General features: G+C 45.0%; 2 protein-coding genes across 3 annotated transcripts; both read left to right on the top strand.

Moving 5' to 3' along the window:
* Positions 1–750: 750 nt before the first annotated feature.
* LOC133915030 (probable ion channel CASTOR) lies at positions 751–14,452 on the top strand. Its single transcript, XM_062358027.1, has 12 exons — positions 751–1,203; positions 1,290–1,361; positions 1,450–2,064; positions 2,456–2,638; positions 2,840–2,899; positions 2,970–3,173; positions 3,372–3,620; positions 11,942–12,040; positions 12,291–12,485; positions 12,613–12,705; positions 12,878–13,144; positions 13,650–14,452. Exons 1-12 carry the CDS (start codon positions 808–810, stop codon positions 13,866–13,868), a joined length of 2,652 nt encoding a protein of 883 aa, XP_062214011.1. The 5' UTR covers positions 751–807; the 3' UTR covers positions 13,869–14,452.
* Positions 14,453–15,158: 706 nt separating this feature from the next.
* On the top strand, positions 15,159–19,050 carry LOC133915027 (protein FAR1-RELATED SEQUENCE 6-like). 2 transcript variants are annotated; one of them, XM_062358025.1, is made up of 7 exons: positions 15,159–15,369; positions 15,490–17,652; positions 17,755–17,865; positions 17,956–18,060; positions 18,166–18,231; positions 18,337–18,407; positions 18,787–19,050. In XM_062358025.1, exons 2-6 carry the CDS (start codon positions 15,499–15,501, stop codon positions 18,370–18,372), a joined length of 2,472 nt encoding a protein of 823 aa, XP_062214009.1. In that variant the 5' UTR covers positions 15,159–15,369; positions 15,490–15,498; the 3' UTR covers positions 18,373–18,407; positions 18,787–19,050. The 2 variants fall into 2 exon arrangements, with proteins under 2 accessions (XP_062214009.1, XP_062214008.1); XM_062358024.1 differs by having other exon boundaries at positions 15,160–15,369; positions 15,482–17,652.
* Positions 19,051–19,137: the final 87 nt, after the last annotated feature.

Here is a 19,137-nt window from a genome sequence, read left to right as displayed (position 1 = left end):
CACTTTTAAAACACTATAAGAGACCCTTTTTCTGTATGGCATCTATTCATGCCTAAATTGGTTATATCAAAATCCAAGCCAGTACAAAAGAAAAGAGAATTGTACCCATACTCATCAGGATCAAACCTTAAGTCTATTATTTATGTGTCTCAACAAGACCGATTTTTTATAGCACACAATGTACCGTTGACAATAAGATATTTATGGTAACTTCATCATTCTCTACATCTCCAATCTTAAATAGATGTTGTGTGAGTACTGCGTGTTTGCATGTGATAGTACGAATATGCGCTACGTCTACTTGTTGCAAGGGATTTCTCAAAAGAAAAAAGGAAAGAAAAGCTCACATTAATCATGACAACATAGTAACATCGATAATTTTGGCATCAGAGAAAGGAAACCATATAAGAACCATCTTCATGGTTGGATTTCCATTAAGAAAAGTTTTTTTATCTCAATATTAGATACAAACTATAATATTTAAACAAATATTTAAACATATATCATATTCTACACACGCGCATTTATATACTTAAAACACATACTTAGACCTATAATCTATATATATCTACTAAAGAGAATCATATTCCTATTGTAATCCACGTACTTTGAGGTTGTCGAGAAAAAATATCTATTTACGGAGCAAACCCGCCGATTAATAAAGGTTAAACAAGTCAATGACATGGCGAATCATTTCGCGGAAACCAACGGCCAGCCACGCGCGAACAAACATCCCCGTCGTCCAAAAAAAAAAAAAAAAAAAAAAAGACATCCCCCACGCCGCCCCGCCAGTCGGGAATCCCCAAAATGCCCCTGGACCCCGACTCCTCGTCGCCGCCGCCGCACCGCGACTGGTTCTTCCCGCCGGCGCCGCCGTTCCTCCCCTCCTCCAGAGCCCGGACCCCCTTCCCCTCCACCTCCCGCTCCCCCAAGCCCTATTCCCTCGCCGACCGCCGTCCACCCCCTACCCTGCGCTCCCGCTCCCGTTCCCCACACCCGACGCCGGAGCAGCAGCAGCCACCGCCGCCTCCGCTTCCGTCCGCGCCACGCCGCCGCGACCTCCGGTACGCTGGCGTCCGCCGCGGCGATGTCCTAACGGCTGCCGCCGAGAAAAAGGCGCCTCAGACGTCCGCCCCGGTGCACGGAAGGAAGCCGGCGGCATCGGCGATCACCCCTCGATGGTCAGAGATGCTATCCGCGGCGGTGAGAAATGGGCGAACTCGCTGGGTTTTGTGTTTGACTTTTGTTGGCCCGTTGTTTAATCGCGAAAAAACTGTTGCTTGCTTCAGGTCATTTCGCTGTGCTTAGCCTCCCTTCTCCGCAGGAACTTTTCGTTACACGATCAGGTTTGCCATTTGCAGGTACAAGTCTGCCCTTAATTGCCTCGCACTGCTTGTGAAGCATTATATAATCTGTCGATCTTATCCCATTTCATTCTGATTGTTTCAGGAACAGCTTGCTGTAGTTACTGCAAAACTGCAGTCATGTATTATAGGCTCCTCATTGGATATGAGCAACATTAATTTGTTGCATCAGGATGAAAACAATACCATGCAGACCAGAAGTCTGAAGAACTTTTCCCTGTTGATCTCGCTTTCCGTACTATATGCGCCGCTAGTCATTCTCAAGTACATTGGCCTTGTGTCAAAGATAAGGAGTTCACATGACTCTGAAGAAGTTCCCATAAACAAGCGTTTGGCATACAAAGTTGATATATTTTTATCTCTTCATCCGTATGCTAAACCGTTGGTTCTACTTGTTGCTACATTGTTACTTATTGCTCTTGGCGGGCTGGCTCTGTATGGTGTGACTGATGATAGCTTATCCGATTGTCTTTGGCTGTCCTGGACCTTCATTGCTGACTCGGGCAACCATGCCAATGCCATGGGTTTTGGACCCAAGCTGGTTTCAGTTTCAATTAGTATTGGTGGGATGTTGGTTTTTGCCATGATGCTTGGTCTCGTCATTGATTCAATCTCAGAGAAGTTTGATTCTTTGAGGAAAGGAAGAAGTGAGGTCATAGAGCAAAGCCACACTCTGATCCTTGGATGGAGTGACAAGTTGGTAATCTTGGAACGAACCTTTGCTAATCTTTTCTTGCAAATTTCCTAACTATGCTTAAATGTATTGCTATGTCCCTTGTTGTTTGTGTATGAATTTTGTAGCTGTACCTGTAGCTAATAAGTTTATTAAGAGGTCTTGGGTCTGCACTCTGTCAGGTCGCTTGATGCTTCAAAGTTATTCCTAAAACCAGAGAGATAGATGCTCGTTACTAATGCCGTTTCGTTATAGTATCATGCATTCTTCTGATAGAATGCCATGCACATTTTTGGCAACGTTGTGTCACTTCTTTTAACTTATATAGCTGCTTTGTTACATGCCAGTTTTTTTGTAAGAACAAAAGTTGCATTTCTCCAGATTATGTAATCTAACCTGTTTCCTTTGGTGACAATAGGGATCTTTACTGAACCAAATCGCTATTGCTAATGAAAGTTTGGGAGGTGGGACCATCGTAGTGATGGCTGAAAGAAACAAAGAGGAAATGGAAGCAGATATTGCTAAAATGGAGTTTGACTTGAAAGGAACATCTGTAATATGTAGAAGTGGAAGCCCTCTGATTCTGGCTGACTTGAAAAAGGTAAAACGATGTGATCTACAGATGTTGAGGCATATTTTTCTCAGTTTTGATCTTCTGACACCTGTGATTGTTAATATGCCATTATGGTCTGTTGACAGTTAATAGAATGATTGTGATGTATTGATGTTAGTTAATTCTGGCTAGCACATCACTTCTGCATATATATGTGCCTATTTCAACTAATGTACCTTCATGCACAAGGTCTCAGTTTCTAAGGCACGTGCAATTGTGGTTTTAGCTGAAGAAGGAAATGCTGACCAGGTAAGTTCTGTTGATCAAGTTATACTGTTCTGTGGAAGCTCTTCCTTACATCATTACACCCTTATTGCAGAGTGATGCACGGGCACTGCGAACAGTCTTGAGTTTAACTGGAGTCAAAGAGGGACTAAGAGGTCACATAGTAGTTGAGCTTAGTGATCTTGACAACGAAGTTCTAGTCAAACTTGTTGGCGGAGATCTTGTGGAGACCGTTGTTGCACATGATGTGATCGGTCGGTTGATGATACAGTGTGCACGTCAGCCAGGCCTTGCTCAGGTTTCCTTCCAACATTAAATTCTGAGTGCTGTTGCTTTGTTGAAATAAGAATCATTCCTGCAATATGTGCATGCTTTTAAGTTTTAATTGTGCCGACATCTACATAACCCTTACTATGATTACCATGCTGATTGAATTTAGATACAGTTCAGTAATTTCTAAATGTTGTTGTAAAAATCATTTGAGTTGCATATACAGATATGGGAAGATATTCTTGGCTTTGAGAACTGTGAATTCTACATTAAAAGATGGCCTAAGTTGGATGGAATGCGATTTGAAGATGTGCTGATTAGCTTTCCTGATGCCGTTCCATGTGGCATAAAAGTGGCATCTTACGGTGGCAAAATTATTTTAAACCCTGATGATTGTTATGTTTTGCAAGAGGGTGATGAGGTGATAGTAATCGCAGAAGATGATGATACATATGCCCCAGCACCGTTGCCCAAGGTAATTTTTTGTCACTAAGAACGAAGATGTAATTTTTTTTGGCTATAATCTGCAAGCACATGTTTGGTTTGATATATTTCACCCGTATGCCTATAATAATTTCAATATTGATGTTAAGTTTATAAATTATGTGATCTTATGAATTTGACGAGTTATTGGTGTTCTTGGCAGTCTTAGTACATTTTTACTCTACTCATTGCATTCCACAAACTATACTGTGTTGAAATTGTTATACTTGGTCCGCCTCCAGGTTCTGTTACATAATCTATCCATTTATATTCCATTTAACCTCTTTTATTGATATATTTTATCTTTAGAACTTACGGCATCAACTGATTTTCGAGAGCACAGAGTTAGCTTCAATGTTTTTGACTTACATTTATGAGCGATTGTAAATTGTTCATAATGTTTATTTTATATTTTGTTGACAATTGGCACCTAACAGTTATTGCACATAGAATGTATTCAAACTTTTTAGATTAATTTTGCAGTGGGATGTTTGGCTATATATGAGCTATAAACTTGTGTTACTTTTGCCTGACCACCTTATGGAATTGCTTCCATCCTTATAAAAGTTTTTTCATTCGGATTATGTTATGGTCAGCAAGACATATGGTAGGCGCTGGCTAAAGATAGTAGCAGATCAAGCTGAAGGTTGAAGTGGCCTTAGTCGGATTCTAGAAGATAGGAAAGTTTGGTTTGAGTCGGTTAGGATTAGGAGTACTTGTTTAAGTCGGCAAGTAGAGATAGAATTAGGAAGGTATGAAGAGCAGTAGGGCCTTTAGGAATTCAAGCAATAAAACAATCTAGTTTTCTCATCTCAATTCTCTATTATCTCATCTCCTGCTCGTCATCTCCTCCGGTCGGCGCCCAGCAGGCGACCCAGGCTACACCACGGGCAAGAAACGGGTCAAGGACCGGCCGACGACTTCCCACAGGTACCCTATTCGGTCACTTCCCCACGGACGTGACAACTTGGTATCAGAGCAAGTTGTCAGAGAACATTGCAGCGGCTTCGAGCTGATTTTCGTATTCCAAGGAACAAGACTTTGGTGTAGGACTTTGTCCGCACATGGTCCATCTGCCAACAAAACAAAGTCAGTCACTTGCACCTGGCTGGACTATTGCAATCTTTGCCAATCCCAGCTCATATTTGGAGTGACATTGCGATGGATTTCGTCAAAGGGCTTCCGAGGGTAAACAATAAAACGGTAATCCTTACTGTGGTTGATCTTCTCTCCAAGTATGCACATTTTATTCCTCTTGGACATCCCTATACGACCAGCTCGGTAGCCCGTGCTTTCTTTGATGAGGTGGTCCGTCTTCATGGGTTGCCTGAGCCAATTGTCAGTGATCAGGATGTGGTCTTCACTAGCAATTTGTGGAAGGAGTTGTTCCGGCTACCAGGCACACGTTTGCATATGAGCTTGGCCTTCCACCCCCAGACCGATGGTCTGTCGGAGGCTGCCAATAAAGTCATTATTATGTATCTTCGCTGTTTGACAGGGGATTAGCCCAAGTAGTTGTTACCGATGCTTTCGTGGGAAGAACGTACAGGCGGAGGAACATGGCCACGACGTCGGTAACGGCAACAACTAAAAATCCGACGGCAAGCAATCTACGTGAAGCAACAGAAGGATGAAGATATAGAAAGATTTGATTAGTTGGGAATTGATTAGAGTTGATCAGGATCTTTTCTAGTTTGTTACCATGTTAAGTCGGTTGGCTTAGGCATTAAAGCACCTAATCTATAAAGGCTGTTGTAGGGTGTATGGGAGAAATCAAGCAAGAAATAAACTTCCAAAGTAAATCGGTATTGTTAGAGCCGCTGTGGTGGCTGAGGAAGAATCTCACCACGCGAGCTGGGTGACTCGCCGCAGTTACCCCGATACCCCTTGCGCTCTCATCCACAAGCTCAACTCCTCCTCGTTCCTCCTCTCGTCGAACAATCGAGGGCGTGTGATATCAATTTGGTATCAGAGATAGGACAACAATTGGCCGCTTCTTGCCCACCACCATCCCCAATACCACCTGCTGCCATGGCCGACACGGGCGATGCACCAAAGGAACCAACATCTGACCTTACGGCACGGCTGGAACGGGTCCTCACCGAGCTGTCATCTGTCAAAACTCGCCTGGATCACCATGATTAGTGCATTGCGCACACGAAGAAATTCCAGGCCGACGACGACAATGACCGGTCACGCGATGCCTCGCCAACCAGGACGACTCATCAGCACCGCCAAGATGGCTGCATTGATGATCGTCGTGGCATCCCACGCCACCACAAGTTGAATTTCCCTTCATCTGAGGGTGAGGAGGATCATCTTCCGTGGCTCAACAAATGTGAGTAGTTTTTCCAGGGTTAACGCACAATGGAAAAGGTATGGTTGGCATCGTTCAATTTGCAAGGTGTTGCCGCTCAGTGTTACTATCAATTGGAGTGGGAACACGTCGTTCTGTCATGGGCATGGTTCGTTGACTTCGTCAACCTCCGTTTTGGTCCCCCGATCCGGGCCAATATTTTGGGCGAACTCAAGGATCTTCGCCGGACTGGTACGGTCGAGGAGTATCAACGCCAGTTTTTGGCACTCCTCTGCCGATGTGATGGCCTAACGCCACAACACCAAGTCAACCTCTTCACCGCAGGCCTTGGCAAACCACTGCGTACCGACGTCGAGCTTCAATGCCTGACCAATCTTCAGATGGCCATGAGTTTGGCCGGGCGTACGAGCAACGCTTGGACGAAGGAGATTACAACGCTATAACCACGACGCTGCGACCTGCGGGCTCCACTCGGCCCACCAGCGTGGCGCCGAAGTCGATCTCGACCGCTGTTTCTACTCCAACATTGACAGCGACCTCGTTCGCATCATCAACATCAATGACCGTCGGGACAAAAACACCAGTGCCACCGTCTGTTAAAGCCACGACACCATGCTCAAAGTTTCGGCAGCGACGGATCGAAGGATGAAGGGCCTGTGCTTTAACTGCCCTGAAAAGTTTTCGAAGGAACATGTTGGCAAGTGTTCCATGAAAGGGGTCTTGTTGCTGGAACTCACTGACGATACTCCGGAGGAAGACGAAAGCGGCTTGCAAATTTCCCTATTAGCCCTAACCGGCATTCAAGTGGCCCACACCATGCGGTTGCCTGTGCTCATGGGCGGTAATAGCATCACGACGCTAGTCGACAATGGCTCGACGACATCAAGCCACTCCCTGGACTAATGGTCGTGGTGGCCAATGGCGAGCACATCACCATTGGGGGCATCTGCGAGCGTCAATCCGTGACTATCGGACACGAGAAGTTCACACTAAATTGTTTCGCCATTTCCCTCGGAGGGTTCAACCTCATGTTGGGCGTCCACTGGCTCCGTTCACTTGGACCTATCCTGTGGAATTTTGAAGCTCTAACGATGACTTTTTGGCATGCAGATCATCAAGTCAAGTGGCGCGGCATTGGTGCACCCGATGTGCCCTTCGAGCTTTTCACCACGGCGACGAGCTGAGAGCTTCTCGACCACCTCCTCACCGACTTCAGCGACATATTCAAGAAGCCCGTGGCCTTCCTTTGGTCAGGCATCATGCACATCACATTCACTTGCTGCCTAACACACCTCCTATTGTGGTGTGACCATATCGGTACCCACAATTACTCAAAGATGAGATCGAGCACCAATGTGCTGATATGTTGGTACAAGGAATTATTCGGGAAAGCACATCTGCGTTCTCCTCACTGGTGCTCCTCGTGAAAAAACCAGACGGGTCATGGAGGTTCTGTGTCGACTACCGTGCACTCAACAACAAGACAATCAAGGATAAGTTCTCCATTCCCTTGGTGGAACTCCTTGATGAATTCAGGCAGGTGTGGTTCTTCACCAAGCTCGACATGAGTGGCTATCACCAAGTTCTAATGAGCCTAGCAGATGTCGAGAAGACGGCCTTCCGCACACATCATGGGCACTTCAAATTCTTGGTGATGCCTTTTGGATTAATGAATGCACTGGCAACATTTCAGGCCCTAATGAACTCTATATTTCAGCCCTTCCTTCGCAAGTTTGTTCTTGTATTTTTTGATGACATTTTAGTCTATAGTTCATCTTGGGCAGAACACTTGCAGCATGCCAAGATGGTATTTGAGATCATACGAGAGCATTGGCTCGCGTTGAAGTAATCCAAGTGTTTCTTCGATGAACAATCCGTAAACCACCTCGGCCACGTCGTGTTGGGCCAAGGTGTGGCCATGGATCCCTCCAAGGTGGGCGCGATGGAGAATTGACCGCGGCCACGGTTGGTGTGAGCCCTGCGAGGCTTCCTAGGCCTCACAGGGTACTATTGAAAGTTCATTGCGGGATATGGAGCCATCGGCGCTCCTCTCATCGCGCTGCTCAAGGAGGCATTCTCGTGGAGCGATGACGCCGAGGCCGCCTTCGTCATGCTCAAGGCTGCACTAACGTCGGCTCCACTACTCCAGCTGCCCGACTTCGACAACACACTCACCGTCGACTGCGATGCATCTGGGATTGGATTCGGGGCGGTTTTACATCAAGGTGCTGACCCCATCGCATTCTTTAGTCGGGCGATGATGGTACACCACGCCACGTGAGCTGATCGGCCTTGTGAAAGCGGTGCGCCATTGGAGGCCCTATCTCTGGGGGTGTCACTTCGTGCTTCGCACAGACCACTATAGCCTCAAGTATCTGCTTGATCAGCGGCTTCTACAATTCCCCAACATACTTGGGTGAGCAAGCTCTTCGGCTATGATTTTTCGGTGGAATATCGACCGGGATGACTAAACACGGCGGCAGACGCCTTGTCCCGATGCCACAAAGATCAAATCCAGTGCCATGTTGTGTCTGCGCCCTCCTTCGCCATCTTCGACACCATCCGACGATAGTTGGCGCAATACTCCCATGCTGTGGCCATGCGCACCCAGCTCGCTGTAGCGTAGGCCGACTCCGTGTGGACGGAAGTCGATGGTCTGCTACTACACAAGGGCCGCATATTTGTGCCAGATCACTCGACGACATGGCCCTAAATCCTAGCTGATGCACATGGTGGCGCTCATGAGGGTGCTGACAAGACTCTTCATCGGTTTCGTGCGACATTCTACAGTGCACAAGCCCATCAATGAGTCCAGGAGTATGTTCGTGGGTGTGTTGTGTGCCAATGCAACAAAACGGACACTTGCATCTAGCCGGACTCTTGCAGCTGTTACCAGTGCCGACTGCAGGTTGGGAGGATATCTCACTCGATTTCTTGGAAGGCTTTCCTAAGGTCGGAGGCAAATCAGTCGTGCTAACGGTGGTTGATCACTTCTCCAAGTACAACCACTTCATTGCGCTCGGTCACCCCTACACCGCTAGCTCCGTCGCGCGAGCCTTCTTCGACAACATTGTCAAGCTCCACGTCTTCCCGTGTTCCATTGTGAGTGAACGGGACCTAGTTTTCACAAGCAACTTTTGGGAAGAGCTCTTTCGACTGTTCGGTACCAAGCTTCTCCGTAGCTCTGCATTCTATCCGCAAACCGATGGTCAATCCGAAGTCGTCAATCGCACAATCGCCATGTACCTTCGGTGTTTGGCAGGAGAATGGCCATGCTCATGGTTACAGTGGCTTCCATTGGTTGAATTATGCTACAATACCTCGTACCACTCGATGCTCAGGGGCACACCATTTCGTGTGGTATATGGTCGTGATCCTTCGGTCCTACTTTCCTACCGGGGAGGCATGGCTCGGGTACCGGCGGTGGATCGCCAGCTCAGGGACCGCGATGACTTTCTGTGCGACATCAGGGAACGGCTCCTTTAGGCGGCCAATTACATGAAGATCAAGCATGACAAAAGTCATCGCGACCTCACATTTGATGTCGGGGAGTGGGCATGGCTTCGCTTGCAGCATCTACCGGTAGCATCAATCAAAGAAGGTGTTAGAACAAAGCTAGCGCCCAAGTTCTATGGACCATTCCAAATCAGTGAACGGGTAGGCGAGGTTGCCTATCGATTGAAGCTTCCACCGGCAGCACGTATACATGACGTATTCCATGTCACGCTGTTAAAGAAATACATCGGTCCTACATCTACAACGATGCAGCCACTACCGGAAATCGTTCGGGGTCGAGTGGTGCCATCACCAGCCAAGGTCTCGAAGGCGCGTCTCAATAGAGGCTGCTAGCAAGTCCTGGTGCACTGGCTTGGTTGCGCACCAGCTGAGGGAACCTGGGAGTATTTGGAGGACTTCACCAACACTTACTCGACGTTTCAGCTCGAGGACGAGCTGTTTTTCGGCGAGGGAGGAAATGTTACCGACGCTTTCGTGGGAAGAACGTACAGGCGGAGGAATAGGGCCACGACGTTGGTAACGGCAGCAACAACTAAAAATCCGACGACAAGCAATCTGCGTGAAGCAACAGGAGGATGAAGATATAGAAAGATTTGATTAGTTGGGAATTGATTAGAGTTGATCAGGATCTTTTCTAGTTTGTTACCATGTTTGTTAAGTCGGTTGGCTTAGGCATTAAGACACCTAATCTATTAAGGCTGTTGTAGGGTGTATGGGAGAAATCAAGCAAGAAATAAACTTCCAAAGTAAATCGGCATTGTCAGAGCTGCTGCCATGGTTGAGGAAGAGCCTCACCACGGCGAGCTGGGTGACTCGGCACAGTTACCCTGATACCCCTTGCGCTCTCATCCACAAGCTCAACTCCTCCTCGTTCCTCCTCTCGTCGAACAATCAAGGGTGTGCGGTATCATAGTGGTTGTGCTGGCTTCCGTGTGCGGAATATTGCTATAATACTGCATATCACTTAGCACTCTGGGACACTCCCTTTTGGGTGGTCTATATGGCCGGCAACCCCATCTATGTAGGTGTGTGAAAAAGGTGACACACGGGTGCCGGCCGTGGAGTAGTCTCTGACCGAAAGAGATGCGTTCATCAAGGATGTGCGTGAAAGACTTCTTCAAGCCCAGGAACACGCTAAGCTATACTATGGTGCCAAACATACAGAGGTGGCTTTCGGGGTTGGTGATTGGGTGTGGCTCAAGTTGATTCAACGACCAGCAACCTCTCTTCATCAATATAGCAAAGACAAACTCTCACCCAGGTTTTATGGGCCTTTTCAGATTTTGGAACACATTGGAGAAGTTGCCTATCGTCTCCGTCTACCTACTGGAGCAAAAATTCATGATGTTTTTCATGTGGGACTTCTAAAAAAGTTCTATGGTGAGCCACCAAGGGTACAACCAAAGCTGTCCCCTCTGCTGCATGGCCGTGCTTTGCCTCGGCCATCTCAAGTAGTGCGTAGTAGATTGGCCTGCGGGGTTTGGCAGATTTTCGTGCGTTGGGAAGGAATGCTCGATAGTGACACGACTTCGGAAGATGTGTCCTTCAAGAAGTTGTATCCAGAGTTTCAGCTCGAGAACGAGCTGTTTCCGAAGGAGGGGAGAGATTTTATGGTCGGCAAGACATATGGTAGGCGCTGGCTAAAGATAGTAGCAGATCAAGCTGAAGGTTGAAGTTGCCTTAGTCGGATTCTTGAAGATAGGAAGGTTTAGTTTGAGTCGATTAGGATTAGGAGTCCTTGTTCAAGTCGGCAGGAAGAGATAGGATTAGGAAGGTAATCTAATTCGGTTAGGAGTCTGAGTTGTTTGGGAGTTGTAATGAGCCATGCTCTATATATGAAGAGCAGCAGGAATTCAAGCAATAAAACAATCTAGTTCTCACCTCAATTCTCTATTATCTCATCTCCTGCTTGTCATCTCCTTTGGTCGGCGCCTAGCAGGCGCCCCAGGCTACACCATGGGCAAGAAACTGGCCGGTGACTTCCCACAGCTATCCTATTCGGTCATTTCCCCACAGACGTGATAGATTATATGCTCAATAACAGTAGTCAACACACATCAGTGAATAGAATTCTAGCTTCTACTCAAAATGAAGCTTTATTGCCTTGGTGTTGCGATTTGAAATTTGTTCATTCCCTTCCCATTTTGTCCATTGAGCACCGATAGTGCAACTGCATTATGCTGTTTATTCTTAATGCATTACAGATGACAGTCTAATGCTTGTTATCACTTCTGAAAACAATAAGAACTAGTTATCTTAAAAAAGTTCGACATAGACACTGCACATATGTGGAGCATCCCATAAGCAAAGTCAATCTTATTATTCAGGTTAAAGAGGCTCTTTGCATTGACATTGTTCACCCTGAAAGAAAACCTCAGAAGATTCTCCTTTGTGGTTGGTGACGGGATATAGATGATATGATTGTGGTAAGCTCTTTCTTTGAAGCTCCTAATTCCTTTTCTCTCTGTTAAATTGTGCAGGTTAGGAGAGGCTGTCTGCCTAAAGATTTTATTGTTCCAAAGTCTCCAGAAAGAATATTATTTTGTGGTTGGCGCCGTGATATGGAAGATATGATAATGGTAACTTGATGACAGATCCAAATTGACATTCTTAAGTGTCATGTGCCTATAACGAAGACATTTGTAGCGAAAGGATTTGGAGGCAGAATTTACCTGTGCCAAAACTTTTAAATATAGAGTACTTCCTCCTGTTCTGAATTTTATTATGTATAATTAATGTCACAGCAGCGTTGTGGATGGAATGAGCTATTAAGGCCTTATTGTGTTTCAGTTGAGAACAACGTATTGTAACTTGGTTGTTGATATCCAGGTACTTGATGCTTTCCTTGCGCCAGGATCAGAGTTGTGGATGTTTAATGATGTCCCTGAGATTGACAGAGAAAGAAAGCTGATTGATGGAGGTCTGGACTTCGGTCGTCTGGAAAACATTATTTTGGTGCATCGTGAAGGAAATGCTGTTATTCGCCGTCACCTGGAGAGCCTCCCTTTAGAATCATTTGATTCAGTAAGTTCTGAGAAATTATATTGTACTCTGCTAGAACTGTTATCCGCAGAATAACAAGTGCTAAGGTATTTCCTATGAGTATAGTTGCTCGCGTTTCCTCTTATTGATGCTTGAAAGAAAAATGCAGATCTTGATTTTGGCAGACGAATCTGTAGAAGATTCAGCAATCCAAGCTGACTCGAGGTCACTTGCAACGTTACTGCTGATCAGAGATATTCAGGTTTTTTTTTTCTTCTAGAACAGAGTTAATTTGTTATTGATGTCATCTCCAGATCACATGCAATCATCTTCGATCATGTGCTATTTTTATTTCCCAGCTAAATCATTCCTAATGTTATAATAAACTCTTTACAAGAACTGAAGATTGTTCTCATACTCTTTAACTACTGCAGGCAAAACGGCTTCCATACAGGGAAGCGATGGTTTCACATGTTCCCCTAGGTACCTTTTCTGAAGGTTCTTGGATAGGAGAGATGCAACAAGCATCTGATAAATCTGTCATAATCAGCGAGATTTTGGAGCATAGGACAAAAAATTTGTTGACAATGTCAAAAATTAGTGACTATGTTCTTTCAAATGAACTAGTGAGCATGGCATTGGCAATGGTTGCTGAAGATAAGCAAATAAATGATGTCTTGGAGGAGCTCTTTGCTGAACAGGTATAATTCTTGAAGCTGGTTGCATGGTCAATCACTTTTCACTGACCTAGAAATTTACCTCAAAAAGTTATGATTCTGCATTAAATCAGATATCCAGATTACATTTCGATTCCCAAACATGTATGCAAATAATGTTTAACTTATAATTTGTATAGTAGATGAATCTAATGTTTAGTACACAGACTGAAGTACTAGAACTTCGTATCTGACATGAATATTGTTCAGTACGTTAACTTTACCTATAGAATCTCAAGAAGGAAAAGTTCATCTGAATAGCTTTGGACTATTACATTTAGACAATTTTTCTCTGGTTCAATTGTCAGTATTGTTCTCAGATGCTATCTCAGTTATTTATTTATTTTTTCGTTCTTTGGAAATATGATTCTTCTCATGTATCTGTTTGTAAGAGTAATTTCTAAGTCAGCAGCTGGACTTCTTTTGAATCATGCCTTACTCAGGTTTCTGTCTGACTGATATCTGTGTTTGCAACTGGACTCCTTTGCAGGGAAATGAAATGCAAATACATCCATCCGATCTGTACCTTAAAGAAGATGAGGAGTTGAATTTCTTTGAGGTCATTCTTCGTGCTAGACAGAGGAAAGAGATTGTCATTGGGTACCGTCTTGAGGGAGCTGAGCGTGCCATAATCAATCCAACAGATAAAGTTTCAAGGCGAAGGTGGTCGCCCAAGGATGTTTTTGTTGTTATATCTGAGAAAGAATGAGTTACCTCACATCATAGATGAAAACAAACTCCTGGGCACAACCAAGGAAAATAGGACAGCAGTGCCGGAAGACATCAACAAGAGCCTTTGGAAGAAGGCAAGAACTGAGCGTGAAGGAGGAAAGCATGACCACTTGACCAGATTTTGGATCAATCTAGACTGATACCTCGACTTGCCATGTACATAAACACAAAGAATGCTGCACTATGGCCTATAAAGGATGACAATAGAATTCACGACACAAGCTTTGGAACTTTGGATCGATCCAATCCATTGTATATTCTTGTCCATGGAGCATCCGTATACACAAGGAGCAAAGCATCACTTATGGTTCAGGGCTCAAGGCTCCTGAGTTTTGATACTGAGCGGGAGATCAATTTTCCAGTGAGGCTGCTTGTTTATCTGTTATGGACTGCACGGCAGTTATGTTTTCATAGTGTTCAGCATTTTGTATTTTGTACAATATAAATCGAGGAAGCCATTTGTCCTTATCTCAAACAATTTTGCCATGTTCCGTCATAATACATGAATAGCATATAAGATGAGGGTCTGATGTCCATGTAAATATATATGTTATTGGGCTATCTGAATCAGGTGCTAGTACTCCATTCAGTCAAAATATATGACGTTTTGGATACGAAAGGACTCCAATGTGTATATCTGAACACTGTTTCTTTTAGAATATATATATATATATATATATATATATATATATATATAGAGAGAGAGAGAGAGAGAGAGAGAGAGAGAGAGAGAGAGAGAGAGAGAGAGAGAGAGAGAGAGAGAGAGAGAGAGAGAGAGAGAGTTTAATAAATTTATAAGATTATTAAACGTTTTTTTAAAGATAAATCTACACATGATTTTTATATTTCTAAACTAAAGATTTTAAAGGTTATTGATGATCAAAATTTTAAAAGTTTGATCGGATATTATCCGAACATCGAGTATTTATAACTAGTGAGAGTAGCACTTATCTCAGGTTTGCCTATCTAAATCTCATAAGGTGTCAATTAACATCATATATATAGCATGTGTATGATATTACCGGTACGTATTTTTTTTACAATGCACGAGTATTTTACTATTTTTCTATTACAATACCTGAACACTCAACTTTTTTTTTCCATTGCAGCGGAACCAAAACTACTCATTTTTATCCTTCCTCCCGCCGTCCCGCGTCACATTGTGTTTTATTTTTGAGAGAGCGTCACATTGTGTTTGTGTGCGAAAACAACCTCAGAAAAGATTTCTCTATAAAAAAAACCTCAGAAAGATTAAAAAAATATCGCATCGGCCCTAAGGAGTCAGGAGTCAGGACCAGCCCTAGCTAGCTAGTCCCCTTCTCCTCCTCCCTCCCCTCTCGGGGGCCGCCGCTTCCTCCAGGTCCGTTTCGTCTGCCTCGGCAGCTCAAAGACGGTCGTCTCACTCCTCCGGGCTACGGCCACAAGTTGCCATTGCTCTCTCGCGGCCCTCCTCCTCTGATTGATTTCTTCTGTTGTTGGTAAGCAACCCTAGCTTGCTTGGATGGATTCCGTTGTTCTTGGTGTTTGGTTTTTCTTTTTTCCTTCCCGCGTCTGAATTTGCATTGCCTCGATGGATTGATTGCGTTGTAGATTCGTAGGAGGGAACCATGATGGAGGTGGACACGAATCCGGGGGAGGAGGAACTGGCCTTCGCGGGCACCCAGGACGACGACGACGATGCGGGGGACATCTCCCCCGGCAGCAAGGAGCTCGCGGCCTTGGTGGAGGCGGCGGCGGCGGCGGCGGAGAGCATCGATCTGGACGACGCCGGGGCCGCCGCGTCGCCGGTAACGCCGTACGGGGACGACCGGACGCCGCGGGACGGGCTGGTGTTCAAGTCCTACGAGGAGGTGCTCAACTTCTACAAGCGCTACGCGCTGCGCACAGGCTTCGGCGTCTGCGTCAAGAAGTCCTCCTTCACCAAGGCCGGCCTCTGCCGCCGCCTGGTGCTCGTCTGCAACAAGTGGGGGAACGGCAAGGAGGACGCCTGCTACCAGGCCAGGCCAACCGCCAAGACCAACTGCCAGGCCACCGTAGTCGCGAGGCTGTGGGGGGACGGCCTGCTGCACCTGACGGACGTGAATCTTGAGCACAATCACGCGCTGAATCCATCGGCGGCGCGATTTCTGAGGTGTTACAAGACGCTGCCCAGTGGGATGAGCAAAGATCTCGTGGTGAGGGCTGCCAGAGGGGAGTGCTCGGGTTCCGGTGACATAGATGTCCCGATATTTGATGACTGGGGGAGACTTAAGATTGGGGAAGCGGATGTTGTGGCCATCAACGGTTTTTTCACCGAGATGCAGACCAAGCTGCCAAACTCCTTCTATGTCATGGATTTTTATGTAGAGGGCCATCTGAGGAGTGTCCTGTGGGCTGATTCGAGATCCAGGGCAGCGTATCAGTACTTTAGCGATGCTATTTGGGTTGACACGACGTGCCTAAGAAACAAGTTTAATATCCCACTTGTTTCATTTCTGGGTGTGAATCACCATGGTCAGCTTGTACTGTTAGGCTGTGGCTTGCTGTCGGATGAGAGTACAGAGAGCTTCTTATGGCTGTTCAAGTCATGGTTAACTTGTATGAAGGGAAGACCCCCAAATGCCATAGTTACTGATGAATGTGTGGCGATAAAAGCTGCAGTTCGAGAAGTGTTTCCGAAGGCACGCCATAGAATAAGTGATTGGCATGTAGTAAGAAGTATTTCAGAAAAATTAGGGGAGTTCCCAGAATATGAAGCAATGAGAACCGAATTGGAGACTGTAATATATGATTCTTTGAAGGATGATGAGTTTGAGGCAAGGTGGAAGAACTGGACTGATAGATTTGGCCTTCAGGATAATGAATGGATCATCTTTCTGTATGAGAATCGACATTTGTGGGTCCCTGCCTATCTTAAGGATGCCTTCTGGGCTGGGTTGTGTACTGTTAACCAGCAAGAAAGTCCAAGTGCATTCTTTGAGGATTCAATCAGCCCAGAGACCACATTGGCGCCGTTCCTTGCGAGCTACATGATTCTTTTGGAGAACAAATACAAAATGGAGCAACAAGATGACTTTGAGTCATTAAATAGCAGCAGGGTCCTGATATCAAAGTTCCCAATGGAAGAACAGCTATCCAAATTGTACACCTTAAATATGTTTATAAAGTTCCAGGATGAGCTAAAGGCAACCATGCATTGTCAAGTTCAGCTGGATGGATCGGCATCTTCTTTTATAGCTATTGATTTGGCTGAAGCAGCCAGTGAAACGCTGAATAAAAAGTACGAGGTTGTTCACTGTATGGCGACCAACAGGATGGAGTGTAACTGTGGTCTATTTCAGTTTAGTGGCATCATTTGTCGGCATGCATTATCTGTGCTTAAATGGCAGCAAGTATACGACATCCTCCCTTGTTATGTACTTAGCAGGTGGCGGAGTGACTTTAAGCAGTTGCATGCCCTGGATAATCCATCAAAGGATTTGGCAACAAGTAATCACGTTGAACGTTATGATTATATTTCTTTGCAGTGCCTCCGTCTTGTTGAGATTGGAATGGCATCAGATGAGAAGTATCGGTATGCATTAAGACTCCTACAAGACATGAAAGACACCCTTCTTGATGATAGTCTGTGCCGTGATTTGGAGCAGAAACTTACACCAGCTGAACGTACGATTGTGAATGGTGACAACCATGCACAACCTCGTTCATCCGAGGGGGGTCCAACAAAAAAGCGCCGAGGCCGTCCTCCTAAAAAGAGTAAAGAGATAAGCATGGATCCCATGGTAAATCAGTATGGCAATAAGATGTCTCCTTACTTCTATTATGTGCACTCCTCGCATCATTTTGTTGTTGGTCCTAACCAAGTTTTATTTGTCATATGGCAGGACTCCTTATTGGTATCCTCCGATGCAACTCAGAAGGGTGCTTTTCATTCTTCTTCGACTGCCTCAAACCTTGGTACTCATGTCAGGACACATGGAGTTGTTGATCTCATGGTAGTCGCTTTTATCAATATTTGGTTGTTTATCCTTTATTATATATGGGATTCTTGACAGTGTAATTACTTTTAACTGTGTAACTTCCAGGAAGATGTTAATCCAAATGAGATATCATTCGACAGCCGTTATGGCATGCAATCTGGTCACCCTCACCACTTTGGTAACCAGCTGCATGCAGGAAACACTTTGCAGGTTTATTCTTTGCAATGCTGTGCTGACATTTCTGTTTACAATTTTGCTCGAATAAAATATGTGCAACAAAGGAAAACACTTAATTAGTTTCTCCAAATTGGACAGTTTGGCCAACCTACGTCAGCAGCCGAGCACTCTAGGGTCCAGTGGATGTATTCTAATATATTCCCGGTGAATGCACTTTGCAGTTTCTCTAGTACTTTTTGGAGGGACTCTGAGATAAACCATTAAACTTCAGTAATAGGCATATACACTGATGTATTGTAATTTATGTAGGACGATCAAGTGCCTTATGGCAGACGGACATCATAGCAATTGGAGGCAGGGTCAGGGGGTTGCCATTTCAGGTTTCCTTCTCTTCAGAATTTTTACTGTGTAGTAGCACGTGCTATATGCCATATTCAAATGATAATGCTATGTTTGTCTTGCAAGTTAATGTGTTAAGTCTTTGCCTCTTTATAGAAGACCTCTTGTGGAGGAGTGTCTGGAAACTTTGTTTGAGTACTTCAAATATTTTGAATTTTACATGTGAACCCTGTAGACCAACCTTGATCATTTTGGCTTTGGTTAGAGGAATGTTCATTGGGGCCACACAACCAGCATGAGATATCTGCTTAACAAATCCATTGGCATATATTTGGTATAAAAGGGAAAATTTGTGTGTTTAATTAGGAAAGATTCTTCTTGGCACATGTAAAGAACATTCAGTTTGAGCTATGTTTCCAGAATGTACAGGAAGCCGGGTCAAGAATCCTTTGTCCGGGGCGCCTAAAAGTTGAGGCGTATACACAAAGGCAGGAAGCCAAATGGAGTTGCCCTCGGGATGCAGTAGCTTCATCTTACACAAGAGGCTTGGAAAACACATGCTGTGACGTTCTGCTCATGTGGATACTTTTGTAGGAACGTAGCGTCGCTCATTTTTACCGCAACTAACATGTGTGTGTATATATATATGTCATCTTGAAAGAAATAATCACTTTTGCCTTGTTATCTTCCAAAATTTCTGTTGAAATGTGCACAAGAATTTCTGTGGCTGCTGCGTGATCGAATGGTTTTTCTGCTGTTTGTAATCTCCTG

Source organism: Phragmites australis, chromosome 4 (assembly GCF_958298935.1).
Source record: "Phragmites australis chromosome 4, lpPhrAust1.1, whole genome shotgun sequence".
Lineage (NCBI taxonomy): Eukaryota > Viridiplantae > Streptophyta > Magnoliopsida > Poales > Poaceae > Phragmites > Phragmites australis.
Note: the sequence above shows the minus strand (reverse complement) of the source record. Positions and strands in the feature narration are given on the sequence as shown.